The 17568-nt window shown below is 45.9% G+C and overlaps 1 protein-coding gene across 2 annotated transcripts in view; it reads left to right on the forward strand.

Annotated features, from left to right (window-relative positions):
* slc4a11 (solute carrier family 4 member 11) overlaps positions 1-17568 on the forward strand; it is a 218406-nt gene that overhangs the window by 66857 nt on the left and 133981 nt on the right. For both annotated transcript variants that reach the window (XM_078224199.1, XM_078224209.1), the window contains exon 4: positions 4453-4496. In XM_078224199.1, the coding sequence (XP_078080325.1) occupies positions 4453-4496 (44 nt within the window). The remainder of the gene's footprint in view (positions 1-4452; positions 4497-17568) is intronic.

Below are 17568 nucleotides of genomic sequence, written 5' to 3' on the forward strand. Positions count from 1 at the left end.
GAAGAAGTTCCTCCTCAACTCTGTCCTAAACTGACCCCCCTTTATTTTGAGGCTGTACCCTCTAGTTCTAGCTTCCTTTCTAAGTGGAAAGAATCTCTCCACCTCTACCCTATCCAGCCCCTTCATTATCTTATAGATCTCTATAAGATCCCCCCTCAGCCTTCTAAATTCCAACGAGTACAAGCCCAATCTGCTCCGTCTCTCATCATAATCAACACCCCTCATCTCTGGTATCAACCTGGTGAACCTTCTCTGCACTCCCTCCAAGGCCAATATATCCTTCCGCAAATAAGGGGACCAATACTGCACACAGTATTCCAGCTGCGGTCTCACCAATGCCCTGTACAGATGCAGCAAGACATCTCTGCTTTTATATTCTATCCCCCTTGCGATATAGGCCAACATCCCATTTGCTGCCTTGATCACCTGTTGCACCTACAGACTGGGTTTTTGCGTCTCATGCACAAGGACCCCCAGGTCCCTCTGCACAGCAGCATGTTGTAATTTTTTTCCATTTAGATAATTCAATTTGCTATTATTTCCTCCAAAGTGAATAACCTCGCATTTGTCAACGTTATACTCCATCTGCCAGATCCTTTTCTGAGGAAGGATGTAGGAGTGCAGCGAAGGTTTACCAGGCTGATTCCGGGGATGGCGGGACTAATGTATGAGGAGAGACCGACTAGGTTAGGATTGCTTTTGCTGGAGTTCAGACGAATGAGGGGGGATCTTATAAAATTCGAACAGGACTAGACAGGGTAGATGTAGGGAGGATGTTCCTGAAGGTGGGGAAGTCCAGAACCAGGTGTGAGGATCCGGGGTAGACCATTTAGGATGGAGATGAGGAGACATTTCTTCACCCAAAGAGAATAATGGAATTCATTACCACAGGAAGTAGTTGATGCCAAAACACTGCATGTATTCAAGAGGCGGCTGGATATAGCACTTGGGATGAATGGGATCAAAGGTTATGAGGAGAAAGCAGGATTAGGCTATTGAGTTGGACGATCAGCCATGATCGTGATGAATGACGGAGCAGGCTCGAAGGGCCAAATGGCCTCCTCCTGCTCCTATCTTCTATGTTTCTATGTTTACTGTGTGAATGAGATCAGCATGAAGCAGAAATTAGCCTCGAGTTGCTTTGTTACATAAAAATCCAAAGGGCCTTCTCGAATCCCCCCCACTTGTGCTGATATCCATGCAGTCCACTTTCTCCTGTCAGTATGAAACTCACCCAGTTATAAATAACCGGTTTGGAATTAATGAAATAAATGACAATTTTGGAGACCAGTTTCAGTTGTTTGATTATGGGGGTTGATTTGGATTTGCCACGGGGGATAGCGAGAGGTGGAGGAAGAAATGCTGAGGTACCCAGTACATTTTTATCCAATTTCTATTGTTTTAAAGTTGAGTTATTAGTGTCACAAGTAAGGCTTACATTACCATTGCAATGAAGTTGCTGTGAAATTCCCGTAGTCGCCTGTTCGGGTCAATGCACCGAACCAGCGCGTTTTTCGGACTAAGGGAGGAAACCGGAGCACCTGGAGGAAACCCACGCAGACACGGAGAGAATGTGCAGGCTCCACACAGACAGCGAACCAAGCCGGGAATTGAACCCGGGTCCCTGGCTCTGTGAGGGAGCAGTGCTAACCACTGTGCCACTGTGTTGCCCCCAATTACAGTAATCCAGGTTCACTGTTCTATCAGGAGTGCCCTGGCAGTTCAAGGGTGCCAACCCTTGTGGAACTGAACAGTATAGAAGCAGCAAGGTACCTGATCTCAGAACAGTGATGAGCCCTCTACAAGTGATCTCAGCAACTTCATTGGCCAAGTACATTGGTTTGGACACCGGCTGGCGATGGCTTGGCCGTAATGTCCCCATGTGCCGCAAGGAAAGGGTTACTGGGAAACATTTGCTTCCAGTCGTGTGCTGAATGGTCATGTGGTAAGGCGCTGGAGGATGGCAGCGACTGTTGCAGGGGCACATTGGCAGCCCTCGGGGGAGGAAATTGAGGACAAAGACGCTCAGCTACACAAAGTAAATGAAACGGAGCCAGTTTTACTTGAGGGTGTTGCCTCCTCTCCATGGCGTGTTATGATTTGAAGTTATAACAAAGTCTATTGTTATAAACAGTGGCCTTTATGAGTGGAGATCTTTATTTAAGAGGATGATGCAATGAAAGCTATTTTTGTTTATAGCGAGGAAAGTGGGTGGCAAGCCCCACAGAATGAGGAGCACTTAAAGGGGCTTCTGATTTGCTGAATACATCCACTTTGGATGAGGGCCCTTTATGTGTTGCACGACCCATTGTTCCACGGAGCTACCCAGTGATTCTTGTCTGTTAACCAGAGAAAGGGGGCGATGGGTGAACCTTGCTGTAAGTGGCGCCGAGGAATCCCTCGGAGAGCACTCTCCAGCGACAATAGGTCTCTGGTGAATGGGGATAATCCTGTACACAATGGAGCTCCATTTCCTGATATTGACTCTTCAAGTCTTTGAATGTCTGTCGGCACAATGCTGGCCCGCAGTCTACATCAGATAGCTTATTTTAACACTTTGATATGAGTAGGTCCTGGGCTGGTGACAGTTTCCTTTGGGAAGAATGTCCCATTGATGACTAGTTGCATGTTTATTAAATTGTACACTTGTTTATGAAGATCTGACTGCAGCCCCTTTGTGAATTACTGCCGAGGTTTTTGTCGGTGGCACGCGGGGTTAGATGTGAACACTCGATCATGTTTAATGAGAAATTGTGACATTCACAGAGAGGTTGCGGGGGGTGGGGGGGGGGGGGGGGGGTGCGTGGGTGTTGTCGGGTGGGGGGGGGGGTGCGGGGATGATGGTAGTTTTCCCTGTGTCCTTGCCAACATGCATCCCTCTGCCAACGCTGTGAAATCAACTTATCCAGTCATCTATCCCATTCGCTGTTTAAGAAGAGTACGGAAACAGGAATCGGCCCCATGGTCTCCTGACCTTGCTCCACCATTCATTAAGATCACGGCCGAACTTTTACCTCCACTGCACTTTCCTACCTTACCCCTGATTCCCTCAGGGCAGGACTTTCCGTGGAACCTTTGTCTTAATACTGCTGGCAAGATGGTGTTTATTTCCCTTCCCTAGTTACCCTGAGAAAGTGTTGATTGGCATTCTCCTTTTATGACAATGGTATTGGATAATGAATTCCAGTATCTAGAGACGGTGATTTGGAACATCCCAGCCTGGATGGTGTTCCCAATGCATTTCTATCTTCAGCTTCGCTTAAGGGATAGAGGTCACAAGAGGAGTAAGGTATTAACATAGAAACTAGAAGCAGGAGGAGGCCTTTTGAGCCTGCTCTGCCATTCATTTTGATCACGGCAGATTTTTCAGCTTCTGGCCAGATCTTGTAGCTAAGGCATTAATATAGTACATAAAGTGGCCATTTGTAACCTATTGTGTATATGCAGGCTCTCTTAGTGAGTTAGCCAAGTAGTTCCACTCCTCTGTTCTTTCCCATAGCTCTGCAAATTTTCTTTTTTCAAGTAGATTTCCAATTTCCTTTTGCTAGTCCATTTGAACCTCTGGTCAGTGGTGACCTATAACCCCCTCCCACCCACCCAGGTACTGATTAGGGACCTGACATTCAGGGTGAGGGAGATTTACTCGAATTGACAACTGGCACTTTGGGTAACATCCAGACTTGTGCCAACAGCTGACAGGCAACATTCACATCACCCTTGCCCTGAGGTAGGCCATTATGGAATTGTTCATTATTCGGGTTTGCGGGATGGGGTAGGAAGAGGAATCTTTAGAGGAAATTACATTAAAAAATTGCTTTAAAGTTGAGTCGGTAGACGGAAGATGTGAGGAAAATAACAAATTAATGCCAATTTAAACGAATCAAACAGTCCTTACTAGGGACAGGAGACAAACCAACAAGGTGACACGGTTAGAGATATCGTGTTAGATAGGACATCCAATGCCTTGAATATTTCTATCTGTCTTCGACCTCTGTTATATAAGCAACAACCTCAAAAGTATGGATACAAGATCTGTCATGTCCAGGAGAGTTGACAGTGTTTTGTTGATTTTTGAGTTTATCAAGGCTGCAAACAGATTTGTGGGAAGTGAATTATAACAGAAGGTCTGAACTCCTCAAGACATGGCACTTCGCTTGGCTAGTATGATGACCATGAAACCATTGTTGATTGTCAGAAAAACCCATCTGGTTCACTAATGTCCTTTAGGGAAGGAAATCTGCCATCCTTACCTGGTCTGGCCTACATGTGACTCCAGGGCCACAGCAATGTGGTTGCTCTTGGACAACTAGAGATGGACAATAAATGCTGGCCAGCTAACGTGCCCATGTCCCACGAATCTACAATGGCATCCTTCCATTACCCCTAAAATTATCCATGTTTAATAACCAACAATCGTTAACTCTTATTTTTTTTCTCTTCCCCCCCCCACAGAGAATGACAATGCTGGGTGTGTCTTGCTGCATACTTCCAGGAAAGTGAGTGACCCCTTTATTACCCCAATTTGTATGCTGGAGTAATGTAACCTCTGATATTGTAAAACCCAATGTATGAATGTTGTGGTCTGGATTGACAAAGTTAATGTACAAAACATCTCCCTTGAATGAGATTTTGGAATATTTGATATCTTCTTGAAGTGGATGTTTATTATTGGCCTCTTTCTGTGACTCATTCAGCCCATCATGCTTTTGTATGCTCTTTAAATGGGCTATCCAATTAGTCCCACTGCCCTGTCTTTACCTCACAGCTCTGCAACCTGTTTCACTGTTTAAGTATATACGCAATTCTGTCTCCTTTTGCAATGTGCTGTTGAATCTGCTTCCACCGCTCTTTCAGCCAGTGCGTTCCACATCAACTTGCTTCATGAAAAATTATTCTTGTCCCCTCTCCAGTTCTTTACCCAATTAGCTTCAAGCTGTGTCCTGTGGCTGCCGGCCCCCTCTGCCAGCTGATCAGTAGGTGTCCTTTATTGTGGGCAATTGCGTAAGGTTCTTCTGCTTCCCACTGGTGATAATGAGACCCTTTTAAAATAGACCCCAATCGTGTAATTCATGGTGGTGGCTTTGGGGAGAGGGGGGGGGGGAAGAAAGGCCAAAGCAAAGGCAGACATCTTGCGTACAGCTGCGAGCAATACTGAAAACTGGCCTGCAGTGTAATAAACACAAACTTCCTCACCCCACCCCCCACCCCTCACATGCTGGCTACGCATCAAGCAACATGAAGCACCAATGTAATGATTTAGAGAGCCGATGGTTAGTAAAAAGGGGAAGCTTGGCAGACCGTTCTGGCAGAAAGATGTGGCCAACATTTATCCCTCAACCAACTTCACCTAAAGCAGATCATCAAAGAATCACAGTACAGCACAGAGGGATGCCATTCGGCCCGTCGAGTTTGTCCTGCTTCCTTTTGAAGAACAACTCAATTAGCCCCACTCTTTCTCCATGTCTCTACAGCGCTTTTTCTCCCTGTCAAGTATTTATTCAATTTCCCGTGAAAGGCTACTACGGAGTCTGTATCCAACACCACCTCCAGCCAGCGCATTCTTAATTTGAACATTACGAGTTTTTCTTCCTCCTTGTATCTGTTTCTTTTGCCAATCAACTTTAAATCTGTGCCCTCTGGGTATCAACCTATCAGCCACTCGAGTTAATAAGGAAAATTGTTTCCATCCAAGCTCTTCATGATTCCAAATACTTCTATCAAGTCTTCACTTCGCTATCTTCTCTGCTGCAAAGAGAAACAGTCCCAACTTTTCAAACCTCCTCATAACTACAGACCCTCATCCCTGGGAACATCCTGATTGAAACTCCCATTTACTCTCCAAGACCTTGACATCTCTCCTGAAATGTGGTGTCCAGAATTGTCCGCAATACTCTGTAACGGAGTCCTAACCAATGATTTATAAAGTTCTTGTGCGTCAAAAGTTTTAAAAGTAAGGCGGGAGGTTACACTCAGATCAGCCACGATCCTATTGAATGGTGGAGCAGGCACGAGGGGCCGAGTGGCCTACTCCTGCTCCCAGTTTGTATGTTGTTATGATCTCTGTCATGGGACGTGGTTATCTCTGGCCAGGCCAGCATTTTTATTGCCCACCCCTAATTCCCTTTGAGAAGGGAGCGGTGAGCTGCTGCCTTGCACAAGGTAATAAGGGCGATTGACGTAGTAGATGTGGAGAGGTTGTTCCTCTTGTGAGGGGTTCTAGAACAAGAGGTCTTAGTTTTAGGATAAGGGGGTGGCAGATTTAAAACAGAGATGAAGAGAAATTACTCCTCTCAAAGGGGTGGTGAGTCTGTGGAATTCACTATCCCAGAGTCCGCTGGATGCCGGGACATTGAGTAAATTTAAGGCAGAGGTGGACAGATTTTTAATTAGTAATGGGTTGAAGGGTTATGGTGAGCGGGCAGGTAAGTGGAGTTGAGGCCGAGAGAAGATCAGCTGCGATCAATGCTATCGGTCCAGTGCAGTACTGAGGGAGTCCTGCACTGTCAGAAGTGCTCCCTTTCAGATGAGATGTTAAACCAAGGCAGCATCTGCTGGCTCGGGTGGACGTAACTGGTCCCGTAACACTGTTTTTTGCAGAAGAACAGGAGAGATATCCCGGCCAATGCTTATTCCTCGATCAACGCTGTGAGAGGAAAAGAGAACGGATTTTCTGGTCATTATAACACTGACGTTTGTGGGAGTTTGCTGTGTGAAAATTAGCTGCCACATTTCCTGCTTTACAACAGATTACCTTTCCAAATTAACCCCGTTAACGGTACCGTGCTCTGAGATGTTGATGGTTGTGAGAAGTGCATGATTAATGCAAGTTTTTTTTTAAATTTGTAAGCGGAATTGGTGGGAGTGGCCTCTGGGTGGCTGCTGCATTTATTTAACATGAGATGTCTCTCCCCAAAGCCCCCCACCCCGACCCCACCTGTGATGGAAGAGGACCCCTTATTAGCAAACTTCACTGCAGCTCAAATAACCCCAAAAATAGATTACCTGAAGCAGTGTTGCCGACAGATACCGGGGGTTCGAAACAACAAAGTGATCAGAGGCACACGGGTTTTACGCTGCAGCTTTTGTTTTACCTGCACCAAGAGCGCGCCCCACCCCCCTGTGGAGTATTCACCTATTTAAAACGTCAACCACTTGGCGGTTATTCAGTGTTCCTGAAGCTTGCAAATGCTTGGTCTTGGCTCTCTTCGCAAAACCCCCTGCTGCTTTTAAAATGCTGGAGAGAATTTTAAAAGGTGAACTGGCTCCACTTGGATCCATGCACTCTATATTTAGATGCTAAAAGAGTTATTTTAATCAACTCCTCTGGCTCGTGCCGGTGCTTGCAATGTCTTAATGGACTTCTCCCAGCCTCGGAAGGGATTCTGCTGCGGTCTTTTGTGCCTGTTTTTGCTCCGCTTTTCACTCCGCTCCATGTAAAATGCTACTTGGCCGGATCCAGGAGGTAGATTACCTTGAGGCCCTTCAGTGCCATAGAGCGTTGGCAGCTGTCGCCAACTAGATCATGCACTTGCTGATGGTTAGGGGGGGACATCACGCAAACCAGCCTCCCATCCATTGACTATGTCTACACTTCCCGCTGCCTCGGCAAAGCAGCCAGCATAATCAAGGACCCCACGCACTCTGGACATTCTCTCTTCCACCTTCTTCCGTTTGGGGGAAAAAGACACAAAAGTCTGAGGTCACGTACTAACCGACTCAAACGGTGCCGTGCACTTTTTCTACATTCGTCACAGAGGGTAAACAAAGCCTCGGTCTAATACCTCATCCGCAAGATGGCATATCTGATAATGCAGCACAGATGGTCTTGTCTGCAAGAACAGATTGATTGGTGCTGAGATAGTCAAGGAAAAAGTTTGTTTGTTTATTTAGTCACAAGTCAGGCTTAATATTAACACTGCAATGAAGTTACTGTGAAACTCCCCTCGTTGCTGCAGTCTGGCGCCTGTTCTGCTCATTGCACCTAACTAGCATGCCTTTCAGAATGTGGGAGGAAACCGGAGCACTCGGAGGAAACCCACGCAGACACACATAGTTAAATTGGCAGCCACAAGAAGGTATTATTGCTTTTCAGCAGAGAACCAAGACACTCATAGAATCCCAACAGCGCAGGAGGAGGCCATTCAGCCCATCGAGTGTGCACTAACTCTCTGGTAGCATCCCACCCAGGCCCTATCCCCATAACCCCACATATTTACCCTGCTAATGCTCCTAGTTGTCTTACCTGTATAATGAGAAGCTGTGAATAGTTATTTAGTGAGCCCCAGTTTTGAAATATAAACCAGAACAAGCCTGTGTGATCTCATGTGAGCAAGTCTGAGCAATTCTTAAAAATATTGTAAACCCCCTCCGATTCAAGTAGATCCATTGCCTGGATTCTGCTGCTTGTTTTTGAGGCCCTGTTGTTTAATCCTGATATTCAAAAGTTTTGTACTGGATGAGGTTGTAGACATTGCACCTAAAGATTCTTTCGCACCCCTTACGGTGCCTTGAATAAGTACCTCTCCAGTCAGACATGTCAACCAAAGGGTGACTAATACCTACAGTTATCTGGCAAGTAGGGTAACCGAGGCTGAGGCAATGAGGTCTCTGGAGATGTACCCCACTGGGCAGATTACCAGCTATCGGTCTGGCTGAACCGGTGACCCTGGTTCATACTCCTGTGGACAACATTGTTTGTGTAGAGCGGATTTGCATGTCATCACAGTACTTCCCTGCGGGGGGGGGAGGAGCCAGTAGGGTCGTGGGTTTGAGTCCCACTCCGGGAACCTGAGCACAAAATCTAGACCGACATTCCCGGGACGGTGCTGAGGAAGAGTTGCACTGTCATTGAGATGTCAAACTCAACTTGTCTGCCATCTCAGACGTACGTGAGGCATTCCCTGGCACTATTTTAAAGAAGAGTAGGTGTGTCTGGTGATTTTCACATCACTGTTTGTGGGAACTTGTTGTCTGCAAATTGCTCGCTGCATTTCCTCCATCACAACAATGACTCTTCGATGAATTGAAGACCTCCTGATGTTGTGAAAGGTGCTACATAAAGGTAAACCTGAATGTTGCCCTCGAGTCCAAAGATGTGCAGATTAGGTGAATTGGCCATGCAAAATTGTCCCTTTAATGTCCAAAAATATGTAGGTTAGGGGGATTAGTGAGGTAAGTACGTGGGATTACAGAGATAGAGCAGGGTGTGGGATGCTCTGTCATAGAGTTGGTGCCGACTCGATGGGCCGAATGGCCTCCTTCTGCACTGTAGGGATTCTGAGGGGCCTTGTCAAAGAATTGCATTGCTTTAATTTTTTGTAAAAAGTGAAGAACTCGCTGTCATTGATTTTTGTCATTCTGAGATTGAGTCATAAAGGTTTACAGCATTGAAACAGGCCCTTCAGCCCAACTTGTCCATTCTTCCTTTTTTTTTAACCACTAAGCTAGTCCTAATTGCCCGTATTTGGCCCATATCCCTCTATACCCATCTTATCCATGTAACTGTCTAAATGCTTTTTAAAAGACACAATTGTACCCATCTCTATTACTGCCTCGGGCAGCTCGTTCTCGACACTCACCACCCTCTGTGTGAAAAGATTGCCCCTCTGGACCCTTTTGTATCTCTCCCCTCTCCCCTTAAACCTATGTCCTCTAGTTTTAGACTTCACTACCTTGGGGGAAAAGATGGCTGACCTTTTTATCTGGCTTTATTATGCCCCTCATTATTTTATAGACCTCTATAAGATCACCCCTCCGCCTCCTATGCTCCAGGGGAAACAAGTCCCAGTCTATCCAGCCTCCCAAGTCAGCTAGGGCTCTCAGCACCTTTTACGGATGCATCATAGAAAGCATTATTTTTGGTTGTATCACAGCTTGGTATCGCTCCTGCTGTGCCCAAGACCGCAATAAACTACAAAAGTCGTGAATGTAGCCCAATCCATCATGCAAACCAGCCTCCCATCCATTGACTCAGTCTACACTTCCCGCTACCTTGGCAAAGCAGCCAGCATAATTAAGAACCCCACATACCCTGGGCGTCCTCTCTTCCTAACTCGCATTAAGTTGATCTTTCTCTACACCCTAGCTATGACTGTAATAGGGACTGTAATAGAATACTACATTCTGCACTCTCCTTTCCTTCTCTATCAACGGTATGCTTTGTATAGCACGCAAGAAACAATTCGTTTCACTGTATATTAATACATGTGACAATAATAAATCAAATCAAAATCTCCTTGTAACTCAAATCATCTAGTCCCGGTAGCATCCTAGTAAATCTTTCCTGCACTCTTTCTAGTTTAATAATATCCTTTCTATAATAGGGTGACCAGAATTGCTCACAGTATTCCAAGTGTGGCCTTACCAATGTGTTGTACAACTTTAACAAGACATTCCAACTCCTGTATTCAGTGTTCTGACCGATGAAACCAAGCACGCCGAATGCCTTCTTCACCACTCTGTCCACCTGTGACTCCACTTTCAAGGAGCTATGAACCTGTGCCCCTCAATCTCTTTGTTCTGTAACTCTCCCCAATAGCCTACCATTAACTGAGTAAGTTCTGCCCTGGTTCGATCTGCCAAAATGCATCACCACTGGCTCAATTGATCAAGATCCTGTTGCAATCCTAGATGACCTTCTTCACTTTGCACTATGCCACCAATCTTGGAGTCATTTGCAAACTTACTAACCATGCCTCCTAAATTCTCATCCAAATCATTAGTATAAATAACAAATAATGGTGGACCCAGCACTGATCCCTGAGGCACACCGCTGGTCACAGGGCGCCAGTTTGAAAACAATCCACTACAACCACCTCTTCTGTCATCAAGTCAGTTTTGTATGCATTTAGTTACCTCCCCTGGATCCTGTGAGATTTAACCCTATGCAACAACCTACCATGCGGTACCTTGTCAAAGGCCTTGCTAAAGTCCATGTAGACAACATCAACTGCACTGCCCTCATCTACCTTCTTGGTTACCCCTTCAAAAAACTCAATTAAATTTGTGAGACATGATTTTCCACTCGAAACCATGCTGACTGTTCCTAATCAGTCCTTGCTTTTCTAACTGCCTGTAGATCCTGTCTCTCAGAATACTTTCTAACAAGTCACCAACTACAGATGTTAGGCTCACTGGTCTGTAGTTCCCAGGCTTTTCCCTGCAGCCCTTAAGCAAAGGCACAAGATTTGCCGCTCTCCAATCTTCAGGCACCTCACCTGTGGCTGTCAAGGATTGAAATATCTCTGCAATTTCCTCGCTAGCCTCCCACAATGTCCTGGGATACACTTCATGTCCCAGGCATTTAGAGGTCATGGAGGTTTACAGCATGGAAACGGGCCCTTTGGCCCAACTTGTCCATGCAGCCCTTTTTTTAAAAAAAAACCCCTAAGCTAATCCCGATTGCCCGCATTTGGCCCATATCCCTCTATGCCCATCATACCCATGTAACTATCTATTTATCTACCTTGATGCACTTTAAGACTTCCAGCACCACCTCCTCTGTAATATGTACACTCCTCAAGACATCACTATTTATTTCCCCAAGTTCTCTAACATCCATGATTGGCACTAGGCCTCACTACCATTCTTTAACAGTAAGTATGACATGCGCACACTTTAAGCTGGTGATGGGAAAGGCCAAACCGGCAGTTTTGTTGGTGGGAGAGATCGTTCTGGCCATCCCATCTCCCTCATAGTCAGGTTGTGAAGGAGCTTAAAAAAAACCCCTCCTCACTGACCCCTTCTCAATCTCCTGGGACTGTTCCAATTGCAGGAGGGATGACATCAAGAGGCTTAGTTGAATGTTCTTAACTCGATTGCAGTTGACGATTCTTTTATTCTTGACGATCCCCCTGCCCTCCTATCTTCCACCTGCTGCCACTTAAAAAGCACTGCCCTTTTCCACACTGGCAGCAAGTCTCACTGGCCTGTCATCCTTGTGACATCAATCCCCTCCCAAACCTTCTCCATCTTCCTAATGGACCTCCTCTCTCTCTCCCACTTTTAGGAACTCTTCAAAAGCAAATCAAACTTTGGTCGTCTGTTCTTGAATCTCCTTATCTGACCCATTGTCAAGCCTTGTCTGTTGACGCTTCTTGGGGATATGGTACCACGTTCAAAGTGCCAGATAAATGGAAGCTCTTGTTCAGTGGATATTGGGGGATTATTACGTGCTGAACAGTATAAAAGCAAATCTCAATAATGGTGACCATGGCAACATGGCCATCGTCAATTGTCATAAAAACCCATCTGGTTCACTCGTGTCCTTTTGGGGAAGGAAATCTGCCATCCTTGCCTGGCCTAACTGTGACTCCAAACCCACAATGATGTGGGTTGACTTTGAAATGCCCTCTGGCTTGCTAGGCCATTTCGTTCAGTTCAAGGGTGATTAGGGTTGGGCAGTAACTGCTGGAGTAAGTTGCCCTAGGCCAAGGTTTGTCCCTCAAGCACCATTGCCAGAAATGGATGAACTGGTTATTTATCTCACTTGGTTAGCACTGCGTCGGGGACCCGGGTTCGATTCCTGGTTTGGGTCACTGTCTGTGTGGAGTTTGCACGTTCTCCCCGTGTCTGCGTGGGTTCCCTCCGGGTGCTCTGGTTTCCTCCCAGAGTCTGGAAGACATGCTGGTTCGGTGGATTGGTCATGGTAAATTGACCCCCAGTGTACCCGAACAGGCGCCAGAGTGTGGCGACTAGGGGATTGTCACAGTAACTGCATTGCAGTGTGAATGTAAGCCTACTTGTGACACCAGTAAATAAACTTTTCTTTGTCCCATTGAAATGTCAATGTCAGCCACATTCCCATCCACAGCAAGAAACTACATATTTAATGTGATTCATTGGAAGCACTTGAGATGTTTCTGTGATGTTATGTAAGTGGAACCCTCCTTCTCTGTGGTGAGTTAGTCAAAGTCAGCACAGCCTTTGCTGGCTCTTTATTGTTCAATTTTTTAAAAAAGAGTTAATCGTCTATCTGTCAAGTTTTATTTTTGTTGTTCTGCTTTCTTCCTTTCCCATTTGATGACATAGTTGTTCTGTCTGAGTTGTCCCCTCAAAAGCCCCTGAACTGAGGTGCTTCAGCTGTTGCGTTACTGGGTTTCCCACATCAGTGGGCAATGTGACTGGCTGTTTTTGTAATGGGTACAGATGACCCTGTGGTGGGGGCTCTGAGGTGGAATGATTGCTATTGACGTGTGGAATTTCCATTTGGAGATTTGTGGCACACAAACTTGAATTTAGTCATGACCCCGAATAAAATGCTGCCACGTTGCATCATAAGGTGAATGAGGCACACCTACAGACTTGAACCTGCCTCGCTGGTGAACTATCGGGCGGATCCAACTGTGACTGAAAACAGTTTCTACATCCTTTCTCTCTGAAAGCTTTCATAACCATTCCCTACGCAAGAATGTCCAGGTCTCTTGTGGCAGGCCCAGGCCTCTTATACTGATGTATTTTTTTTAATAGCGCCCTTAATTCCCTCGACTTGGTTCACTTGTACTGCCACAGCTGGTATGTCTTGCCACTCTGCTCGATTCTGAAGACTGTCAGGACAAGATCTGGGCAGAGATGAGCCAGGATTTTATATTTTATCCTGATCACATTTGCTGGGGCTCCCAGTATTTGTGTCTTCCAGGGTTTCCCAGTCTGATGATTCAGTTATTTATTCATTCATAAAACATGGGCATCGCTGGCTAGGCCAGCATTTATTGCCCATCCCTAGTTACCCTTGAGAAGGTGGTGGTGAGCTGCCATCTTGAATCGCTGCAGTCCATGTGCTGTGGGTTGACCCACAATGCCGTTAGGGAGAGAATTCCAGGATTTTGACCCAACGACTGAAGGAACGGCCAAGTCAGGATGGGGAGTGGCTTGGAGGGGAACCTGCAGGTGGTGGCGTTCCCATTTATCTGCTGCCCTTGTCCTTCTAGATGGAAGTGGTCACGGGTTTGAAAGATGCTATCTTAAGGATTTTTGGTGAATTACCGCAGTGCATCTTGTAGATGGTACACACTGCTGCTACTGATTTCTGCCTTTTGAGCAATTTGACTTCTGTTTTTGCATAGGACGTGTGTACCCTAATGCAGTGAACCCAGTGACAGATCAATTTAACGTTCTATATTGCTTCTATGTTCACTCCTCTTCAAGCACGATTTGATTTTGATTTATTATTGCCACATATATTGGTGTACAGTGAAAAGTATTGTTTCTTGTGTGCTACACAGACAAAGCATGCCATTCATAGAGAAGGAAAAGAGGGCGTAGAGTCTAGTGTTACAGTCATAGCTAGGGTATAGAGAAAGATCAACTTAATATAAGATAAAGTTTAAAGTTTATTTATTAGTGTCACAAGCAGGCTTACATTAACACTGCAATGAAGTTGCTGTGAAAATCCCCTAGTCGCCACACTCTGGCGCCTGTTCGGGTACACTGAGGGAGAATTTAGCATGGCCGATTAACCTAACCAGCACGTCTTTCGGACTGTGGGGGGGAAACCGGAGCATCCGGAGGAAACCCACTCGGACATGGGGAGAACATGCAGACTCTGCACAGACTGTGTCCCAAACCGGGAATTAAACCCGGGTCCCTGGCACTGAGAGGCAGCAGTGCTAACCAGGTCCATTCAAAAGTCTGATGGCAGCAGGGAAGAAGAGTTTGAATTAGAGCATTGTTAGAGAGTTTATAAGCATGTTCTTATAAGAGTAAAGTTTTAAAAATATAGAATGAGAGTAAATGATAGAATGAGAGGGTATGGCGGGCACAGCTTGCAAGAAATCGCCTCGCTCCAGCGCCATCTTGGAAATTGCCTCTGTAATTGTGAACTCATAAAGTAGTGGCCATGTAGTTTCTCTCTAGATGGCTGATGCCTTTGCACTTGGGATATGGAAGCTCCAGGAATTTTATATTCATGGGGGCTGCTACCCCATGGAGAGACGGTGGTAATGTCACTGGACTAGTAATGCAGAGGCTCAGGCTAAATACTCTGGTGACACAGGTTCAAATCCCACCATGGCAGCTGGTGGAATTTAAATTCAATTAATAAGTTAAAAAAGCTAGTCTAGGTAATTCTTACCATAATAGCTACCATCAACTGTGGTTTTAAAAAAACCCGTTGCCCTTTAGGGAAGGAAATCTGCCATTCTTACCTGGTCTGGCCTACATGTGACTCCAGATCATGCAACAACACCCTCGAAATGGCCTAGCAAGCCACTCCGTTGTACCAAACCGCTGAAAAGTCTCAAAGGAAGGAAACCGGACAGGCCACCCAGCATTGACCTCTGCATCGGAAACAGCAATGACAAAGCCAGGCTTGTTGATCCTGAAAAATCATCCTTGCCAACACCTGGGGCCTTGTGCCAAAATTGGGAGAGCTGTCTGACAGGCTGGTCAAGACGTAGACATAGTCAGGCAATCATATCTCACCGACAGCGCCAGACACCAACCATCACAATCCAATCTAGCAATGCCCACATCCCACAAAGTGTACAAACGTTCTGACGAAGGGTCATCCAGACTCAAAACGTTGGCTCCATTCTCTCCCCGCAGATGCTGTCAGACCTGCTGAGATTTTTCAGCATTTTGTTTTTGTTACCGATTCCAGCATCCCACAGTATCTTGCTTTTATATTTTAAAAAATACATTGACTAAGATTGTCAATGTCACAGGAGGCCTTGTTCAATAGTAGAAGGAATGGAGTGCTTTTTATGCGTATGCATGATTAGATTTAAATTGTATGAAAGCAGTCTCCCTTTCCAACGTTGTAAACGACATGCCCCCTCAAACCAGGCCTGATGAGTTGTTTTCCCACCAGCATTGACTCACAGTGACAGCAGTGAGTACCTTCTAAAAGACGCACTGCTGGAACTCACCAAGGCTCCTTCAACCTCCACCACCTAGAAGGACAAGGGCAGCAGACACGTGGGAATGCCACTGCTTGCCAGTTCCCCTCCAAGTCACTAACCATCTTGACTTGAAAATATATTGCTATTCCTTCACTGTCGCTGAGGCAAAATCCTGAAACTTTCTCCCTAACAGCACTATGGGTGTACCTACACTGGAAAGGCGGCGGCTAAGAGGGGATCTTATTGAAACATATAAGATGATTAGAGGTTTAGATAGGGTGGATAGTGATAGCCTTTTTCCTCTGATGGAGAAATCCAGCACGAGGGGGCATGGCTTTAAATTGAGGGGGGGTAGTTATAGAACCGATGTCAGGGGTAGGTTCTTTACCCAGAGGGTGGTGAGGGATTGGAATGCCCTGCCAGCATCAGTAGTAAATGCGCCTAGTTTGGGGGCGTTTAAGAGATCCGTAGATAGGTTCATGGACGAAAAGAAATTGGTTTAGGTTGGAGGGTCACAGTTTTTTTTTTTAACTGGTCGGTGCAACATCGTGGGCCGAAGGGCCTGTTCTGCGCTGTAATGTTCTATGTTCTACATGGACTGTAGTGGTTCAAGAAGGCAGCTCACCACCACTTTCTCGTGGGAAATGAGGGATGGCAATAAACACTAGCTTAGCCAGAGATGCCGCATCCCGTGAATGAATAATAAAAGGAAATTGGGAATGGCGGGAGGGTGGGGGGCAGAATTTGCTTCTGGAAATTGGGACAAGAGGTCAGAGTCACCGAGGTTTACAGCATGGAAATGGGCCCTCCAGCCCAACTTGTCCATGCCACCCAGTTTTTACCATTAAGTTTGGCCCATATCCCTCTATACCCATCTTACCCATGTAACTGTCTAAATGCTTTTCAAAAGATAAAATTGTACCCGCCTCTACTACTACGTCTGGCAACTTGTTTCCAAACTCTCTCCATCCTCTGTGGAAAAAATTGCCCCTCTGGACCCTTTTGAACCTCTCCCTTCTCACAAACCGATGCCCTCTAGTTTAGATTCCCTACCTTTGGGGAAAAATATTGACTATCGAGCTGGTCTGTGCCCCTCATTATTTTCTAGACCTCTATAAGATCACTCCTAAGCCTCCTACGCTCCAGAGAAATAGGTCCCAGTCCTTGACCTGATAGAAGTCTGCAAGATTATGAGGGGCATGGACAGAGTGGATAGTCAGAAGCTTTTTCCCAGGGTGGAAGAGTCAATTACTAGGGGGCATAGGTTTAAGGTGAGAGGGGCAAGGTTTAAAGGAGATGTATGAGGCAAGTTTTTTTACACCAAGAGTAGTGGGTGCCTAGAACTCGTTGCTGGGGAGGTATTGGAAGCAGATACGATAGTGACTTTTAAGGGGGCGTCTTGACAAATACATGAATAGGATGGGATTGGAGAGAGGGATGGTCCCCGGAAGGGTTTTGGTTCAGTTGGGCAGCATGGTTGGTGCAGGTTTGGAGGGCCGAAGGGCCTGTTCCTGTGCTGTAATTTTCTCTGTTCTTTGTTCTATCCAGCTTCTCCTTATAACTCAAACCATCAAGCCCTGGTAGCACCCTAGTAAACCTTTTCTACGCTCTTTCTAGTTTAATAATATCTGAGAGCAGTCACTATTGGTACACATTGATGATCGAGTGCAAGTGTTCCCAATAGGAATTAGGGAAATTCCGACTAATTTTACTTCAACCTTCTGTGACA

The sequence above is a fragment of the Mustelus asterias genome, chromosome 1 (assembly GCF_964213995.1).
Source record: "Mustelus asterias chromosome 1, sMusAst1.hap1.1, whole genome shotgun sequence".
Lineage (NCBI taxonomy): Eukaryota > Metazoa > Chordata > Chondrichthyes > Carcharhiniformes > Triakidae > Mustelus > Mustelus asterias.